This window comes from Oncorhynchus mykiss, chromosome 1, assembly GCF_013265735.2.
Source record: "Oncorhynchus mykiss isolate Arlee chromosome 1, USDA_OmykA_1.1, whole genome shotgun sequence".
Classification (NCBI taxonomy): domain Eukaryota; kingdom Metazoa; phylum Chordata; class Actinopteri; order Salmoniformes; family Salmonidae; genus Oncorhynchus; species Oncorhynchus mykiss.
This window is the reverse complement of record NC_048565.1, coordinates 33,982,351-34,002,581: the sequence shown is the minus strand read 5'-3', so window position 1 is coordinate 34,002,581 and position 20,231 is coordinate 33,982,351. Positions and strand designations below refer to the sequence as shown.

General features: G+C 46.9%; 1 protein-coding gene across 1 annotated transcript; it reads left to right on the top strand.

Annotated features, from left to right (window-relative positions):
- Nucleotides 1–299: 299 nt before the first annotated feature.
- Nucleotides 300–19,205, top strand: LOC110521614 (inosine-5'-monophosphate dehydrogenase 1b-like). The gene is made up of 15 exons (XM_021599303.2): nt 300–1,199; nt 2,119–2,217; nt 3,028–3,076; nt 8,267–8,368; nt 8,596–8,670; nt 8,863–9,069; nt 9,202–9,289; nt 9,424–9,623; nt 9,706–9,796; nt 14,956–15,051; nt 15,184–15,327; nt 15,466–15,610; nt 15,715–15,858; nt 15,967–16,050; nt 18,328–19,205. The coding sequence occupies exons 1-15, from the start codon at nt 958–960 to the stop codon at nt 18,347–18,349; spliced, it is 1,788 nt and encodes a 595-aa protein (XP_021454978.1). The 5' UTR covers nt 300–957; the 3' UTR covers nt 18,350–19,205.
- The last annotated feature ends 1,026 nt before the right edge of the window (nt 19,206–20,231 follow it).

The window sequence follows — 20,231 nt, the reverse complement described above, 5'->3', positions numbered from 1 at the left end:
TACACAAAGCTGTCAGAGACTGGTAACACACACTCCCCTCACCATGGCGATACTGGGAAGGGAAAGTGTGTCATCTCGCCACCCCCAACCGTTCCCTCCGCCCCCTCTATCACTCCACTCTCACTCCCTCTCTCCTCCCTCCACTCCACCTAGTTGCCCCCTCCTGCTTTAATTCCTCCAATCCTCTTTGTAGGACTGACGTCTGCTACAGTCACAAACAGAGCTAAGACAAGAGAGGAGAGTGGAGGAAAAAGAGTCTGGTAGTCTCAGAAACAAACTGCTCTCTGTCTCTCACACTTCCGCTAGCTCAGCTCCCAGGGCTCTCCAGGACTCTCCAGGACTCAGGGGGGGGTGCTCTACCCTCACAGTATCCTCTCCTCGCTCCTTGTTGGGGCTCACCTCACTGCCTGAGGCCGGGGAACATCCAGGGGACATCTAGGTGACACTCACTCAGCCTCACCCAGGACCTGGGACTTCAGCTCCAGCTCGGCTCTCTAAAACCGGCTCCTCCTCAAAGGCCTTCTGAGCCTGCAACGTGACCCACCCTTCTTCTGTCTGACTAAGAGAGAGAGGGAACTGTCATTCTATCTCAGGCCTCAACTCCCATGCACTGTATCTGCAGAGAAGCTAGAAGATAGGAGAATACCCTAAAGACAGAGACCGGATGATTTCAATTTGTCCTACTGATATCGTCATAAGAGATAAGACACAGCAGTGAGAGTGTGTGTCTGTGTATTTCTTATAACGAGTGTGACACAGACCACTCTGTGTCAGCTGTGTGTTAGAGAAAGAACACACACTGGGGAAGACTTTTCTTGTGGCATTTGATGTGCAGATGTGTGTGTGACATGCCAGGTGTGTGACTCATTGTAGTTGTCAGGCATTGAATGTGCATTTGAGACGTGAGTGTGGCCTTAAGTGTGCGAGAGGCTTTGGTTTCCTCTGGATTTCTCTGGGATGGAGGGTCAAGGCTACGACCGGTTTGGTGAAGGTGAGCGTGACACCTACCAGATCGACTACCGCTGTATCGTTGGTGATACTGAGCCCGCTAGGCCGCGTCTCTTGCCCCTCGAAGGAGAACACACACACCCCAACGCCAACACCCATGGAGCCTACACACACACCAACCCTCACGGCCACGAGACGGCCGCGCAGAGATACAGCGCCACACGCATCCAAGCCGGATATGAACCTGAGAGGTGAGTCAGACACACACACCCAGATGAGAAACAAAACCGCTATACTGTGCCAGTCATAATCAGCTAACCTCCAATTGCCCTAACAATCAGGAACGAAGCCCTTACAGGGTCCCAGAAGCCACTAGTCTAGTGAATTAATGGCTTTCATCCACATGAACTACAGTAACTGCCAAAATATTAATCTGCCAGTCAAGGTTTTTTCATTGAGGTGGTCAGTGAGCTTTATAAATCCCAGTTAGCTGCTACCCAGGAGACAGTGATGTAACTAAAGCTTCTTACCTACTGCATGACCATCACACAGACTGAGTTTCCATTGACAGGGTTATAGAGTCTGTAGGTTGGCCAACACATCCAGTCTACAGAGCCAACATATTTATGTAATCAAGAGGTAAACAACCACACTGAAGGTAAACTTGTGATCCATAATCATAAGGTGCTGAAGAAAGACCACTACATTCAGTGTATTCCCTTGTATCACGTAAAAACAAGAAACGGTAGGTTACAGCCAGCTCTCCACATCAGTGATGTGGTTAAAAGAAAAATAGGTGGGTAAACTCTGACCGCTTGTCGCAGTGAAAAAAGTAACGCTCCCTATACTTTCAATGCATTTTTACGCAAAGGTGGATAAACTGTTGAGCAACAACAACAACAAAAATGTAGTTTACTTAAGATCATGTATTCTACCCAGGCGCTCTTTGAATTTTCACAAACAGTCATGAAGATGAAACATGGAGATACGGTATTATGGGGGATTACATCATTAAATATGTCCATGTTTAATCTGCAGGGTGAAAACTACAAATCCTGCATTAGAGTCTAGATTCTAGAAGCTCTTCGCCTCCATTATGGTCAACAGGGTTATGCCTATGGACAGTTATTGGGAGAGAGGAAAGAATATAAGTGTGTGTGTGTGTTTCAGCATGGCTGACTATCTGATCAGTGGAGGGACAGGGTACGTGCCTGAAGATGGACTCACGGCTCAGCAGCTCTTCTCTATCGGGGACGGACTCACATACAAGTAATATTTTGTATACATTCTACCAGAATTAGAGAGCAGCATTTCCAATGATATTGATTGACATTGCTATAATTGTGCAATTTAAAGTTATGAAAGAGGGAGTCAATGAAGAGGCCTTCAGCCTGTACCCACACCCTCGACAGGTGCGTGGCGCTATCTATGACAGCGGTGCTGAAACCGCGTTGCTGGTGAGTGCTGCTCGCTATGCTGTCCATGTTGCTGATTGCTGAATTGTTTACTTATGTGGCAACTACAGAAGTATAACAGATGTGCTCACAGTTCCCGATAACTCAGAGAGCTCTGAAACACATGTATAAGACCCTGCCGCCAGGTTGACTGTTGTGGTCATATAATTTGGCAAACTTCAGAGCCAGACATCATGTTGCTGCCCCGAGAGTAAAAACAAACACTCACTGACTGCTGAGATGATATGGTGAGACCAGACCAGTAGAATAAGGATCATTATGCATCCTTACTTTAAAATTAGACTGAGCACAATAGTGTTATCAGCCCTAATGGAGGTTTACACAGAGAGACAATCAAATTGTCACATCCAGTACAGTGGGAGTATTATAAAGAGGCTTTATCTCCAATACACACTGTGTGAGGGTGTTTGTGTGATATGCAGAGTGGTTAAGGGTGTAGGGATGTGATGCTGTGCTGGCCAGGGGTTAGGGTTCAGACAGAGGACTGGTGATGGGAGGCAAGGAGTGGGGAGATTTCACCAATCAGTTTTCTCACTGTTTGGCAAAAGGACTTGTGTCTGACCGTACAATGTTTTCTCTCTCTCCCCTCCCTCTCTTTCTACAGTGATTTCCTGATTCTTCCTGGTTTCATAGACTTTAACTCGGATGACGTGGTGAGTTTGTTTGACCTTTTCATTGCTAATAACAACAAAGTTACATATACAATATTATAGCCGTGCTACAGCTTTAGTCAACTCCATTGCTGTTGTCTGGAACATACAAATACATATGATATAATAACCTGACGTACATAGAAGTTGTGTGCGTGCAGCAACTTCTCTCATGTGGTCTTCTGTCTCTCTGAGGACTGGAGGTTGCTGAGTGTTTCTCTCAGTTGAATAACGTGTACACACACACACACACATACACACACACACTTGAGACCTCAAAGGGATTCTCCGGTTCTGTGCCTGTGCAAACATGCCCAGGGCAAAACACACACACACACACACACCGTGGATAGATGGCAGCATCCGTGCAAAACTGAAAGAGCGAACCAACACATTTTACCACGTTAAGGTAACTGGGAACATGGACGAGTACAAACATCCCAGCTATTCCCTCAGTAAGGAAATCAAACAAACAAAACGTCAGTACAGAGGTAAAGTAGAGTTGCAATTCTATTTTGTAGAGACTCCAGACAATCACGGATTATAAAGGGAAAACAAGCCACGCCGCGGACCCCGACGCCTTGCTCCCGGACAGGTTAAACACAATCAAGGATAACACAGTGCCGTCGCTCACGAGGACTGTAAGCTCTCGTTCTCCGTGGCCGACGTGATTTAGACATTTAAGTGTGTTAACCCTCACAAGGCTGCCTGCCCAGACAGCATCACTAGCCGTGACCTTAGAGCATGTGCAGATCAGCTGGCTGGAGTGTTTACGGACCTGTTCAATCTCTCCCTATCCCAGTCTGTTGTCCCCCACTTGCTTCAAGATGTCCAAATTGTTTCTGCATACTGCATCAACAGATCCACTGATGACGCAATCCCCATCGCACTTCACACTGCCCTTCCCAATCAGGACAAGAGGAATACCTATGTAAGAATGCTTCTCATTGACTACAGCTCAGCCTTCAACACCATAGGGCCCTTTTAGCTCATCATTAAGCTCGGGGCCCTGGGTCAGAAACCCCACCCTGTGCAACTGGGTCCTGGACTTCCTGACAGGCCGACCCCGAGTGGTGATGGTAGGCAACAACACGTCCGCTACACAGATCCTCAACACGAGGGCCCCAAAAGAGTGGGTGCTCAGCCCCCTCCTGTACTCCCTGTCTACCCATGACCGCGTGGCCACGGCCATCTCCAACTCAGTCATCAAGTTTGCAGACAACACAACAGTAGTAGCCTGATTACAGCCTACAGGGAGGAGGTGAGGACCCTGGTGGAGTGGTGCCAGGAAATAACCTCTCCCTCAACTTCAACAAAATGAACGAACTGATCTTGGATTTCAGGAGACCACAGAGGGAGCACGCTCCCATCCACATCGACAGGGCCGCAGTGGAAAGGGTGAAAAGATTGAAGTTCCTTGGCGTGCACACAACTGACAACCTGAAATGATCCATCCACACTAACAGTGTGGTGAAAAAGGTACAACAGTGCCTTTTCAACCTCAGGAAGCTGAAGAAATTAGTCTTGGCCTCTAAGACCCTCACAAACTTCTAGATGCATCACTGAGAGCATCCTGTCAGACTGTATCACCGTGTGGTACGGCAACTCCATCGTCCGCAACCGCATGGCTCTCCAGACAGTGATGCGGTCAGTCCAACGGTACACCGGGGGTACACTGCCTGCCCTCTAGGACAGGTATTCCCCAGAGGTATGCACAATGCTGTCGGGGTGATTCAAAGTTTTTAAAGTTGGGTTTTTTTCTCACCTGAGTAGCCTCGTTTCACTGCCAAAAATAAAATGAAACCATCTAGTGTTCAGCGAAATAACAAAGACAATGCCAAATACAGGTAGCCTAGTCAAATAATTAACATCCAATCACATTAACCGTTACTCTCTCATGGGGATTCCACTAACGGTTCATATGTAGCCAAACGTAGCTGCTGCTCATTCCGTTTGCTCAAAAATGTATCAATGGTTAAAAAAAGTAAGCCCGCGTCCATAGAGACACATACCAGCTCTACTGGTAGTACTGCTAGGTAGTACTGCTGGTAGTACTACTGTACTACTGCTGGTAGTACTGCTTGTTCTGCTTCCACGAGCACATCCAATGCTAGCATCAGTAATTCTACATTTGTTGTTAGCCCAGCTAGCATGGACACTGGCTGCATCAGATTCACAACTGTCAAAGAGCTACTGCCCCCTTACCCGGGAAAGCACTGAACAACAGACAGAGACGTTGGACCATCGAAGAGGTGAGAATATGATGAGAACTACATTGATTTGGGGTTCACTTATATTGGGAGTAGTGCCTTTCCTCAGCCACAGTGTGTTATGTGCAAAAGTATCTCATAACTCGATGAAACCTTCACTCTTGCACAGACTTTTAGAAACAAAACATGCCAATTTCAAAAACAAGCCGTGGGAGATTTTGAGTGAGAATTAAGAATTTGAGTAGTAAGACATGAATAAAAGCAACAGATACCATTAATAAGAAAGGGCTAGAAGCATTTTATATGGTGAGATACCGAGTGGCTAGGACAGGCAAGCCCCATACTACTGTGGAGGACTTAATTCTTCCTGCTGCCGCGGATATGGCTGGGACAATGCTGGGGGAAAGGCCAAAAAAACTATACAGACAATTCCTTCATCAAACAACACTGTTTCATAACGCATCAGTGGCATGGCAGGAGATGTTTTGAAAAACAATTACTGCTTTGCATACAAGCCAGTGAAATCTATGCATTACAGCTGGATGAGTCAACAGACGTGGCGGGCCTGGCACAGCTCCTGGTATATGTTCGTTACATTTATGGGGGGGTCAATTAAGGAAGACATTTATGGGGGGTCAATTAAGAGGATTTTTTTTAAAGTACTGGACAGCTTTGTGACATTAATTGTACTTTGGTAGTCAAGATGTGTTGGTATCTGTACTGATGGCGCAAAAGCCATGACAGGGAGACATAGTGGAGTGGTAACGAGCATGCAAGCAGTTGCTCTCGACGCCACTGCAGCATCCACCGAGAGGCTCTTGCTGCCAAAGGAATGCCTGACAGCTTGAAATATGTTTTGGACACTACAGTGAAAATGGTTAACTTTGTTAATTAAAGCAAGGCCCCTGAACTCTCATATATTTTCTGCACTATGCAATGATATGGGCAGCGATCATGTAACGCTTTTACAACATACAGAAGTGTGCTGGTTATCAAGGGGCAAAGTATTGACACGTTTTTTTTTTTTATTGAGAAATGAGCTTCAAGTTCTTTACTGACCATAATTTTCACTCGTCTGACCCCATGCATGATAACAAGTTTCTCACACAACTGGCCATTTGGGTGACGTTTTTTCTCAAATGAATGATCTGCATCTAGGATTCCAGGGACTCTCCGCAACTATATTCAATATGCTACTCAATGTGCAATGATTAAGAAGTTGGAGCTGTTCTCTGTCTGTATTAACAAGAACAACACACAGTTCTTTCCATCATTTTATGATTTTTTTTGTGTGCAAATGAACTCAAGCTTACGGACAATGTCATGTGATATAGCGAAGCACCTGAGTGAGTTTGGTGCGCAATTACGCAGGTAATTTCCCTAAATGGATGACACAAACAACTGGATTTATTATACCTTTCATGCCCTGCCTCCAGTCCACTTACCGATATCTGAATGCGAGCCTCATTGAAATTGCAACAAGCGGTTCTGTGAAAATTTAATTTAGTCAGAAGCCACTGCCAGATTTCTGGATTGGGCTGCGCTCAGAGTATCCTGCCTTGGCAAATCGCGCTGTTAAGATACTGATGCCCTTTGCAACCACATACCTATGTGAGAGTGGATTCTCGGCCCTCACTAGTATAAAAAACTAAATACAGGCACAGACTGTGTGTGGAAAATGATATAAGACAGAGACGCTTTCCAATGCAACCCAACATTGCAGAGTTATGTGCATCTTTTCAAGTACACCCTTCTCATTAACCTGTGATGAGTTATTCACAATTTTCGATGAACAAATAAAGTTTTATATGTAAGATGGCTAAATAAAGAGCAAAATTATTGATTATTATTATATTATTATTTGTGCCATGGTCCTATAAGAGCTCTTTGTCACTTCCCACGAGCCGGTTTGTGACAAACTCATTCTCATATTTAATAAATGTGTAGTGTGTGTGTGGCAGGCTTACAATGATGGCAAAAAAACAACATTTGAGAGTGCACTGGTCCTGGTGCTAGAGGGGGTACGCAGCTGGAGGTTGAATGTTTGAAGGGGTACGGGACTATAAAAAGTTTGGGAACCACTGCTTTAGGACATCTACAGCACCTGGTGTCACAGGAAGGCCAAGAAGATCATCAAGTACCTCAGCCACCAGAGCCACGACATGTTGACCCCTCTACCATCTAGAAGGCAGAGACGGTACATGTGCATCAAAGCTGGGACAGAAAGACTAAAAACAGTTTCTATCTCCAGGACACTGTTAAGTAGTCACCACTAGCTGGCCTCTGCCCAGTCACTTTTTAACAAGATTTACATACTGTTTTACCCACTTCATATGTATATACTGTATTCTAATGAAGGCTTGATCTATATAACTACTGCTGTACACACCTTTTCTGTTCATATACTGTCCATACTGTTTTTACACACCATCATATGCGTATATACTTACATTCCGGACTCTGACATTGCTCGTTCTAATATTTCTATATTTCTTAAATCCTTTATTTATTTTGGGGGGGATTTGCGTGTATTGTTTTGTACTGCTCTGTTGGAGCTAGGAACATAAGAATTTTCTCTACACTTGCAATAACATAACATCTGCAAAATGTGTGTTCTCGACCAATATAATTTGTTTTGAACAACACTGATGAGAACCACAACACCAGTCCCTCATGGCTGCGAGTCAGATTCATGTCCTGTGTAATTGCTTTAGTAGGCTACAGGTGCTGGTGTTTTTAGCTTGTTTGTTCTTTACTGCCAGAAGGGTATATCCCCTGTGGTATTTGACTGTATAATCAGGATTTAACAGGGACAGCTCATGTCCATGGTGCCACCTAATGGCAATGAGGTATTGCATGTTCTGATTGGTCTTGCCTCAGTCACAGATATTTGGTTGACAGGGTGCTATTATTTTTGTAGTTACGTTTTTATCCATCCCTGTAATGTGATATTAGTGTGACGTTGTCTACTTCCTGTTCCCAGGACCTGACTTCAGCTCTGACCAGGAAGATCACCCTGAAGACTCCTCTAATCTCGTCTCCTATGGATACAGTCACTGAGTCCTCCATGGCCATCGCTATGGCTGTGAGTATAGAGCTACTCCTCACCTTCTCACCCAGCCAACACCAATAAGACAAGGCCACAAATCTGTCACAACACTTCATATACTAGTGGTATTTTTGTTTGTGGGTTTTTATGTATTGCGCCCCCCAAAAATGTGTGATAATACCTGGACTCTGGTATATTGAAGTCTCATTGGGCAAACATCTTGTTTGGCTAACCCTGATTGGTCAGTTCACTGTGTGTCGTAGCTCATGGGCGGGATCGGGATCATGCACCATAACTGTACTCCAGAGTTCCAAGCCAACGAGGTCCGCTTGGTCAAGGTAAGATGGAGGCTAGCGGTTGTACAACCTACAGATATATATTGATTTCCAAATATATTGATATACCACTACATCAACAGTATAAAGTCTCATGTCAAATTACATTGTGACAATGTAACAGTATGTGAATACACTCAAACCTCCTGGTACATTTGCTGAATAATGTTTCTTACATTATTTATTTGTGGTCAGAAATTTGAGCAGGGTTTCATCACAGACCCGGTGGTAATGAGCCCTCACCACACGGTGGGAGACGTGTTCGAAGCCAAGGTCCGCCACGGCTTCTCTGGCATCCCCGTCACAGAGACAGGAAAGATGGGAAGCAAGCTGGTGGGTATCGTCACCTCCCGAGACATCGACTTCCTTTCCGAGAAAGACCATGACAAACCCCTGGAAGAGGTGTGTGTTTGAATGACATGTTTGTTTGGACATACAGTCATTACAATTGTCAACACATATATTGTTAACTGGGTGACTTGTCGTATTGAATACTATTCCTGTGAGGTTTAAATGTATGATTGATTCTTGCAGGCCATGACAAAGAGGGAAGATTTAGTGGTTGCACCAGCTGGTGTAACACTGAAAGAAGCCAACGATATCCTGCAGCGCAGCAAGAAAGGTACCATATGGTAGTAACACAATGTTCTGTAGAGACTCTTTACTCAGACAGGACATGATCAAATATCTATCTCTGTTTGGTAAATGAAATAATTTTTAGAGAAGTTCTCCTTTTGTGTCCTCTGTCTCTCTTAGGTAAGCTGCCCATAGTGAATGACAGTGATGAGCTGGTGGCCATCATAGCGAGGACAGACCTGAAGAAGAACAGAGACTACCCTCTGGCCTCTAAAGACTCCAGGAAGCAGCTGTTGTGTGGAGCTGCCATTGGAACCAGAGAGGAGGACAAGTACAGACTGGACCTGCTGATGCAGGCTGGTGTCGACATGGTGGTGCTGGTGTGTCTGGGGAAGGAGTTGGGTTATTATATTGTATTTTTGCGTTCCACTCCTCTCTAACCCATGTCTGTTTACCATGTAGGACTCCTCCCAGGGGAACTCTGTCTATCAGATCAACATGATCAACTACATCAAACAGAAATACCCTGAACTACAGGTGGTGGGAGGAAACGGTGAGTCTCCTCTACCTTCTCTAGCAATGTTACGGTGCGTGAATGAGGACCCAAAAGCGAATCAACTTAAACAGAGCTTCTTTAATTACCAAACATAGGTAGGCTCAGATGGACCGGCAGATTCCGACAGGACAGGACAAGGTTACAGCAAACATGACGACAGTCTGGTTCAGGCATGAATGACACAAACAAACAAGAATCCGACAAGGACAGGAGCAGAAACAGAGAGAGATATTGGGACCTAATCAGAGGGAAAAAAGGGAACAGGTGGGGAACGGGGTGAATGGGTAGTTAGAGGAGACAAGGGACAGCTGGGGGAAAGCGGGGGAGAAAAGGTAACCTAACACGACCAGCAGAGGGAGACAGGGTGAAGGGAAAGGACAGAGACAAGACAACATGACAGTACATGACAGTACCCCCCCACTCACCGAGCGCCTCCTGGCGCACTCGAGGAGGAAACCTGGCGGCAACGGAGGAAATCATCAATCAGCGCACGGTCCAGCACGTCCCGAGAGGGAACCCAACTCCTCTCCTCAGGACCGTACCCCTCCCAGTCAACTAGGTACTGATGACCACGGCCCCGAGGACGCATGTCCAAGATTTTACGGACCCTGTAGATAGGTGCGCCCTCGACAAGGATGGGGGGGGGGGGGGGGGAAGACGAGCGGGGGCGCGAAGAACGGGCTTAACACAGGAGACATGGAAGACCGGGTGGACGCGACGAAGATATCGCGGAAGAAGAAGTCGCACTGCGACAGGATTAATGACCTGAGAGATACGGAATGGACCAATGAACCGCGGGGTCAACTTGCGAGAAGCCGTCTTAAGGGGAAGGTTCTGAGTGGAGAGCCAAACTCTCTGACCGCGACAATATCTAGGGCTCTTAGTTCTACGCTTATTAGCAGCTCTCACAGTCTGCGCCCTATAACGGCAAAGTGCAGACCTGACCCTCTTCCAGGTGCGCTCGCAACGTTGGACAAAAGCCTGAGCGGAGGGGACGCTGGACTCGGCGAACTGAGATGAGAACAACGGAGGCTGGTACCCGAGGCTACTCTGAAAAGGAGATAGCCCGGTCGCAGACGAAGGAAGCGAGTTGTGGGCGTATTCTGCCCAGGGGAGCTGTTCTGACCAAGACGCAGGGTTGCGAAAAGAAAGACTGCGTAAGATGCGACCAATAGTCTGATTGGCCCGTTCTGCTTGACCGTTAGACTGGGGGTGAAAGCCGGAAGAGAGACTGACGGAAGCCCCAATCAAACGGCAAAACTCCCTCCAAAATTGAGACGTGAATTGCGGACCTCTGTCCGAAACGACGTCTGACGGAAGGCCATGAATTCTGAAAACATTCTCGATGATGATTTGTGCCGTCTCTTTAGCAGAAGGAAGCTTAGCAAGGGGAATGAAATGAGCCGCCTTAGAGAACCTATCGACAACCGTAAGAATAACAGTCTTCCCCGCTGACGAAGGCAGTCCGGTGACAAAATCTAAGGCGATGTGAGACCACGGTCGAGAGGGAATAGGAAGCGGCCTGAGACGGCCGGCAGGAGGAGAGTTACCGGACTTAGTCTGCGCGCAGACCGAACAAGCAGCCACGAAACGACGCGTGTCATGCTCCCGGGTGGGCCACCAGAAACGCTGGCGAATGGAAGCAAGCGTACCCCGAACGCCAGGGTGGCCGGCTAACTTGGCAGAGTGAGCCCACTGAAGAACGGCCAGACGAGTAGGAACGGGAACGAAAAGAAGGTTCCTAGGACAAGCGCGCGGCGACGGAGTTTGAGTGAGTGCTTGCTTTACCTGCCTCTCAATTCCCCAGACAGTCAACCCGACAACACGCCCCTCAGGGAGAATCCCCTCGGGGTCAGTGGAGGCTACTGAAGAACTGAAGAGACGAGACAAAGCATCAGGCTTGGTGTTCTTAGAGCCCGGACGATAAGAAATCACGAACTCGAAACGAGCGAAAAACAGCGCCCAACGCGCCTGACGCGCATTAAGTCGTTTGGCAGAACGGATGTACTCAAGGTTCCTATGGTCAGTCCAAACGACAAAAGGAACGGTCCCCCCCCTCCAACCACTGTCGCCATTCGCCTAGGGCTAACCGGATGGCGAGCAGTTCGCGGTTACCCACATCATAGTTACGTTCCGACGGCGACAGGCGATGAGAAAAATACGCGCATGGGTGGACCTTGTCGTCAGAGAGGGAGCGCTGAGAAAGGATGGCTCCCACTCCCACCTCTGACGCGTCAACCTCGACAACGAACTGTCTAGAGACGTCAGGTGTAACAAGGATAGGAGCGGATGTAAAACGATTCTTGAGGAGATCAAAAGCTCCCTGGGCGGAAACGGACCACTTAAAGCACGTCTTGACAGAAGTAAGGGCTGTGAGAGGAGCTGCCACCTGACCGAAATTACGGATGAAACGACGATAGAAGTTCGCGAAGCCGAGAAAGCGCTGCAGCTCGACGCGTGACTTAGGGACGGGCCAATCAATGACAGCTTGGACCTTAGCGGGATCCATCTTAATGCCTTCAGCGGAAATAACAGAACCGAGAAATGTGACGGAGGAGGCATGAAAAGTGCACTTCTCAGCCTTCACAAAAAGACAATTCTCTAAAAGGCGCTGGAGGACACGTCGAACGTGCTGAACATGAATCTGGAGTGACGGTGAAAAAATCAGGATATCGTCAAGGTAAACGAAAACAAAGATGTTCAGCATGTCTCTCAGGACATCATTGACTAATGCCTGAAAGACAGCTGGAGCGTTAGCGAGGCCGAAAGGAAGAACCCGGTATTCAAAGTGCCCTAACGGAGTGTTAAACGCCGTCTTCCACACGTCCCCCTCCCTGATGCGCACGAGATGGTAAGCGTTACGAAGGTCCAACTTAGTGAAAAACCTGGCTCCCTGCAGGATCTCGAAGGCTGAAGACATAAGAGGAAGCGGATAACGATTCTTCACTGTTATGTCATTCAGCCCTCAATAATCTATGCAGGGGCGCAGAGACCCGTCCTTCTTCTTGACAAAAAAAACCCCGCTCCGGCGGGAGAGGAGGAGGGGACTATGGTACCGGCGTCAAGAGCTACAGACAAATAATCTTTGAGAGCCTTACGTTCGGGAGCCGACAGAGAGTATAGTCTACCCCGGGGGGGGGTGGTTCCCGGAAGGAGATCAATACTACAATCATACGACCGGTGTGGAGGAAGAGAGGTGGCCCTGGACCGACTGAACACCGTGCGCAGATCGTGATATTCCTCCGGCACCCCTGTCAAATCACCAGGCTCCTCCTGTGAAGAAGAGACAGAGGAAACAGGAGGGATAGCAGACATTAAACATTTCACATGACAAGAGACGTTCCAGGAGAGGATAGAATTACTAGACCAATTAATGGAAGGATTATGACAAACTAGCCAGGGATGGCCCAAAACAACAGGTGTAAAAGGTGAACGAAAAATTAAAAAAGAAATGGTTTCACTATGATTACCAGAAACAGTGAGGGTTAAAGGTAGCGTCTCACGCTGAATCCTGGGGAGAGGACTACCATCCAGGGCGAACAAGGCCGTGGGCTCCTTTAACTGTCTGAGAGGAATGTCATGTTCCCGAGCCCAGGTCTCGTCCATAAAACAGCCCTCCGCCCCAGAGTCTATTAAGGCACTGCAGGAAGCTGACGAACCGGTCCAGCGTAGATGGACCGACAAGGTAGTGCAGGATCTTGAAGGAGAGACAGGAGTAGTAGCGCTCACCAGTAGCCCTCCGCTTACTGACGAGCTCTGGCCTTTTACTGGACATGAAGTGACAAAATGACCAGCGGAACCGCAATAGAGACAGAGGCGGTTGGTGATTCTCCGTTCCCTCTCCTCAGTCGAGATGCGGATACCTCCCAGCTGCATGGGCTCAGCACCCGAGCCGGCAGAGGAAGATGGTAGTGATGCGGAGAGGGAGGCGACGGAGAGCGCGAGCTCCTTTCCACGAGCTCGGTGACGAAGATCAACCCGTCGCTCAATGCGAATAGCGAGTTCAATCAAGGAATCCACGCTGGAAGGAACCTCCCGGGAGAGAATCTCATCCTTTACCTCTGCGCGGAAACCCTCCAGAAGACGAGCGAGCAAGGCCGGCTCGTTCCAGCCACTGGAGACAGCAAGAGTGCGAAACTCAATAGAGTAGTCTGTTATGGATCGATTGCCTTGACATAGGGAAGACAGGGCCCTGGAAGCCTCCTCCCCAAAAACAGATCGATCAAAAACCCGTATCATCTCCTCCTTAAAGTCTTGATACTGGTTAGTACACTCAGCCCTTGCCTCCCAGATTGCCGTGCCCCACTCACGAGCCCGTCCAATAAGGAGAGATATGACGTAGGCGACACGAGCAGTGCTCCTGGAGTAAGTGTTGGGCTGGAGAGAAAACACAATATCACACTGGGTGAGGAACGAGCGGCATTCAGTGGGCTCCCCAGAGTAACACGGCGGGTTATTGATTCTGGGCTCCGGAGATTCGAAAGCCCTGGAAGTGGCCGGTGGATCGAGGCGGAGATGGTGAACCTGTTCTGTGAGGTTGGAGACTTGGGTGGCCAGGGTCTCAACGGCATGTCGAGCAGCAGACAATTCCTGCTTGTGTCTGCCTAGCATCGCTCCCTGGATCTCGACGGCTGAGTGGAGAGGATCCGAAGTCGCTGGGTCCATTCTTGGTCGGATTCTTCTGTTACGGTGCGTGAATGAGGACCCAAAAGCGAATCAACTTAAACAGAGCTTCTTTAATTACCAAACATAGGTAGGCTCAGATGGACCGGCAGATTCCGACAGGACAGGACAAGGTTACAGCAAACATGACGACAGTCTGGTTCAGGCATGAATGACACAAACAAACAAGAATCCGACAAGGACAGGAGCAGAAACAGAGAGAGATATTGGGACCTAATCAGAGGGAAAAAAGGGAACAGGTGGGGAACGGGGTGAATGGGTAGTTAGAGGAGACAAGGGACAGCTGGGGGAAAGCGGGGGAGAAAAGGTAACCTAACACGACCAGCAGAGGGAGACAGGGTGAAGGGAAAGGACAGAGACAAGACAACATGACAGTACATGACAAGCAATGCCTCTCACGTTAATCTCTCTTGCATTTTCACTCTCTGTCTCTCTCTCTCTTTCTCCCCATCCTCTATTTTCATTCTCTGTAGTGGTGACTGCAGCACAGGCTAAGAATCTGATAGATGCGGGTGTGGATGCTCTGAGGGTGGGGATGGGCTGTGGCTCCATCTGCATCACCCAGGAAGGTACGGAGAGACAGAGCAGAATAGCAAATGGGGAGGGAGAAGGAGAGGGAGGGAGGAGAGAAGTTTGACTGTTTAGTTAAAAATACAAACTATTTGTGAATTGCTGACATGTTGCTTTGTGCTGTGTGCCAGTGATGGCATGTGGGCGTCCCCAGGGTACATCAGTGTACAAGGTGGCAGAGTATGCCAGGCGTTTCGGTGTGCCTGTCATCGCAGACGGAGGCATCCAGACCGTTGGACACGTGGTCAAAGCTCTCGCTCTCGGGGCATCCACAGGTGTGTGTGTGTGTGTGTTGAACCCACCCAGCATATTTAACCTTTTTCCGTAAACAGGAAAATCCACATCATAGGCTACTATTGATGGTCAGACTTTTACCTCCTTTCACTTCTGACACCTGACCTCTGTGTCCTCAGTGATGATGGGGTCATTGCTCGCGGCTACCACGGAGGCCCCGGGGGAGTATTTCTTCTCGGACGGCGTGCGACTAAAGAAGTATCGCGGGATGGGCTCCCTTGACGCCATGGAGAAGAACAGCAGCAGCCAGAAACGCTACTTCAGGTCGAGAGGGAGACAGATTGTTTAGTTTATTTTCAGTAATAGGGCTAAGGAGAGAGATGCGTGTAACTCCACAGTGAGGGGGATGTGTGTGTGTGTCTCGACAGTGAGGGGGACAAGGTGAAGGTGGCTCAGGGTGTGTCAGGGTCGGTCCAGGATAAAGGCTCCATCCATAAATTTGCCCCCTATCTCATTGCTGGCATACAACATGGCTGCCAAGACATCGGAGCCAAGAGCCTCTGCATACTGCGGTTTGTCTATGAACAGATGTTAGACTGTGTTATTGTATTCCACTTCTTTGATATGATCTGTGTGTCTCTGTTCCATTTTTTGTGATGTATTGTTGTATGTTATTCCAGGTCCATGATGTACTCTGGGGAGCTGAAGTTTGAGAAGAGGACCATGTCAGCTCAGGTTGAGGGGGGAGTACACGGGCTGCACTCGTAAGTCTGGTATCGCTTACACATCCTTTCCTCTGGAATTCCTTATAGATCTTGTGCTCCTCTCCTCTGTGATCGACTAACCTGTCCTTTTGTCTCATGTTCTGTGCCGGTGTCCGACGTGTCCTTTAACTTTGCTCTGGGTGGTAGTGTGTGTGTGTGTTTGTTCTCACCAGTGGCGTCCGTATCTCCTTGACTACATGTTGTTTAGGAGTTGCTACTTAAACCGGGGATTGGCAGTCTTACCATACGAGGTCCATTGTGGGTGCAGGCTTTCGCTCCAGCCAAAGCAGTAACAGCAGATGCAAGTAATTACGTTTTGACTATGATTGGTTAATTTATTGTGCTAGAATTGTAACCGCTTTAACTGGGGCCTAATCCTGCACCCACACTGGCCATTTGCGGATATACAGTGCATTTGGAAAGTATTCGAACCCCTTCCCGGTTTCCAAATTGTATCACATTACAGCCTTATACTAAAATGTATTAAATAAAAAATGTTCCTCATCAATCTACACAAAATACCCCATAATGACAAAGTGAAAACAGGTTTTTAGACATTTTTGCAAATGTATTAAAAATGTAAAACAGATAACTTATGTAAATAAGTATTCAGACCCTTTGCTATGAGACTTGAAATTGAGCTCAGGTGCATCCTGTTTCCATTGATCGTTGAGATGTTTCTACAACTTGATTGAAGTCCACCTGTGGTAAATTTAATTGATTGGAGATGATTTGGAAATGCAAACACCTGTCTATATAAGGTCCCACAGTTGACAGTGCATGTCAGAGCAAAAACCAAGCCATGAGGTCGAAGCAATTGTCTGTAGAGCTCTGAGACAGGATTATGTCGAGGCACAGATCTGGTGAAGGGTACCAAAAATTGTCTGCAGGATTGAAGGTCCACAAGAACACAGTCGCCTCCATCATTCTTAAATGGAAGAATTTTGGAACCACCAAGACTCTTCCTAGAGCTGTCTGCCCGGTCGAACTGAACAATTGGGGGAGAAGGGCCTTGGTCAGGGAGGTGACCAAAAACCTGATGGTCACTCTGACAGAGCTCCAGAGTTCCTCTGTGGAGATGGTTGTCCTTCTGGAAATTTCTCCATCTCTGCAGCACTCCACCACCTTTATGATAGAGTGGCCAGACAGAAGCCACACCTCAGTAAACGGCACATGACAGCCCACTTGGAGTTTGCCAAAAAGCACCTAAAGACTCTCGGACCATGATAAACAAGATTCTCTGGACTGATGAAACCAAGATTAAACTCTTTGGCCTGAATGCCAAGCGTCACGTCTGGAGGAAACCTGGCACCATCCCTACGGTGAAGCATGGTGGTGGCAGCATCATGCTGTGTTTTTTTTCTTCAGTGGCAGGGACTGGGAAACTAGTCAGGATCGAGGGAAAGATGGAACGGAGCAAATTAGAGAGATGCTTGATGAAAATCTGTTCCAGAGCGCCAGGACCTAAGACTAGGGTGAAGGTGCACCTTCCAATAGGACAACAACCCTAAGCACACAGCCAAGACAAAGCACGAGTGTCCTTGAGTGGCCCAGCCAGAGCCATCTCTGGAGAGACCTGGAAATAACTGTGCAGCGACGCTCGACATCCAACCTGATGGAGGTTGAAAGGATCTGTAGAGAAGAATGGGAGAAACTCCCCAAATACAGGTGTGCCACGCTTGTAGCGTCATTCCCAAGAAGACTCGAGGCTGTAATCGCTGCCAAAGGTGTTTCGACAAAGTACTGAGTAAAGCATCTGAATACTTATGTAAATGTGATATTTCCGGGGTTTTTTTTAAATAATTTTTTTATACATTTTAAAAATGTCTAAAAATCTGTTTTTGCTTTGTCATTATGGGTTATTGTGTGTAGATTGTAGAATTGAATCCATTTTAGAGTAAGGCTGTAATGTGGAAAAAGTCAGGGTCTGAATACTTTCCCAATGCACTGTAATTGCCTAACCCTGAGTATAACAGTAGTACTGAAGGAAGTTAAGTCAAAATGTCTTGTCTCTTTCTCTTACTCATGCTCTCATCATAGATATTCTTTTGTGCCATGTAAGTACATTCTCCCTGTGCTCACAACCTTTCCTACTGCAATTTTCTCTTTGTTATCTTTTTGTTTTCAGGAAGACTCAGAGTTAGAAGTACAGATAAGGACTTTTTAAAGCCCTAACAACTTGATAAAACCCTCAATCTAGTATATCTAGTCTAATATGAGTTCCAATGAGACTTGACTTGCATTCCTGATTGTTGTCTGTGTGTTGTCCTCCTGTAGTTATGAGAAGCGGCTATACTGAGGGAGGAGCGAGAAGAAGCACACGAGCAGCTCCCAGCGTACCCCCACCAGCAGCCACCAGGCACAACAGATACATGTGACCTACCTATGTGACCTACCTACAACCACTACTCAATTCAACCATCACATAACCTTTTGGCTATACATAAGACCGCTGACTCCTCTCTTCTCCTCCCACCCACTATCTCTCTCTTTCTCTGTGTTGTGTAAGATGCTTTTGAGGGACCATAAAGTCACCTCTGACTTGATTGATGTTATGACATAATCTACAGGGACTAGGGACTAACGTTCAATGGTCACATGTACCTGGGTGATGGCACAGAGCCATCAGGCTGTATAAGGTATGTAGCGCATGTAGTACTGTGAACTACTTTACGTACCCTGGAACTCTTTATACCAGTTTTGGTTGATCATGGTCCTTATGTCTCAGATGTATTTGAATGTACAGTAGTGTTGATGACCATATGGAATAGCCTAGAGGTCTGTTAGTGTGGCTCTACTGTAGAGAGGACCAAAGCCACGGTAGGCATTAGCCTTCAATCAGGGATAACCACAGCGCCTTAAGACTGCACATGGAGTCTATACTGTGGATAGTGCTGGAATCTGTTTTTCATTGGATTATCATCAGTTTGAAGAAAAAAAAAGAAAGAGAACCGCACTTTTTTTCGTGTGAAGTTCACTAAGATTTGGGGTGTGTTTTCATTCATGTTATGTGTGTTTTCTGATGACAGAGTGATTGTACAGTGACTTTGGCCTAGTCTGTGGTGTTAATAATATGATACGATGGATTTGAGTGCATTCGGAAAGTATTCAGACACCTTCACTTTCTCCACATTATGTTGCGTTACAGCCTTATTCTAAAATTGATTTTAAAAAAATATATCCCTCATCAATCTACATGCAATAGCCCATAATGACAAAGCAAAAACATTTTTTTTGTGCAAATGTACATACAGTTGAAGTTGGAAGTTTACATACACCTTAGCCAAATACATTTAAACTCAGTTTTTCACAATTCCTGATATTTAATCCTAGTAAAAATTCCCTGTTTTAGGTCAGTCAAGTAAGTGAAATGTCAGAATGATAGTAGAGTGATTTATTTCAGCTTTTATTTCTTTCATCACATTCCCAGTGGGTCAGAAGTTTACATAAACTCAATTAGTATTTGGTAGCATTGCCTTTAAATTGTTTAACTCAAACGTTTCGGGTAGCTTTCCACAAGCTTCCCCCAATAAGTTGGGTGAATTTTGGCCCATTCCTCCTGAAAGAGCTGGTGTAACTGAGTCAGGTTTGTAGGCCTAATTGCTCGCACACACTTTTTCAGTTCTGCCCACAAATTTTCTATAGGATTGAAGTCGGGGCTTTGTGATGGCCACTCCAATACCTTGACTTTGTTGTCCTTAAGCCATTTTGCCACAACTTTGGAAGTATGCTTGGGGTCATTGTCCATTTGTAAGACCTATTTGCGATCAAGCTTTAACTTCCTGACCGATGTCTTGAGATGATGCTTCAATATATCCACAATTTTCCTCACTCATGATGCCATCTATTTTGTGAAGTGCACCAGTCCCTCCTGCAACAAAGCACCCCACAACATGAGGCTTCCACCCCCATTCTTCATGGTTGGGAGGGTGTTCTTTGGCTTTCAAGCCTCCCCCTTTTTCCTCCAAATATAACGATGGTCATTATGGCCAAACAGTTCTATTTTTGTTTCATCAGACCAGAGGACATTTCTCCAAAAAGTGCGATCTTTGTCCCCATGTGCAGTTGCAAACTGTATTCTGGCTTTTTTATGGCGGTTTTGGAGCAGTGGCTTCTTCCTTGCTGAGCTGCCTTTCAGGGTATGTCAATATAGGACTTGTTTTACTGTGGATATATATACT

Bases quoted from the DNA above. Each gene is read 5' to 3' on its own strand.
- LOC110521614 (XM_021599303.2), top strand. From the start codon at position 958: ATGGAGGGTCAAGGCTACGACCGGTTTGGTGAAGGTGAGCGTGACACC. The intron at 8,369-8,595 runs GTGAGTATAGAG...TGTGTGTCGTAG, and splicing joins CCATGGCCATCGCTATGGCT to CTCATGGGCGGGATCGGGAT. The intron at 15,328-15,465 runs GTGTGTGTGTGT...CTGTGTCCTCAG, and splicing joins CGCTCTCGGGGCATCCACAG to TGATGATGGGGTCATTGCTC.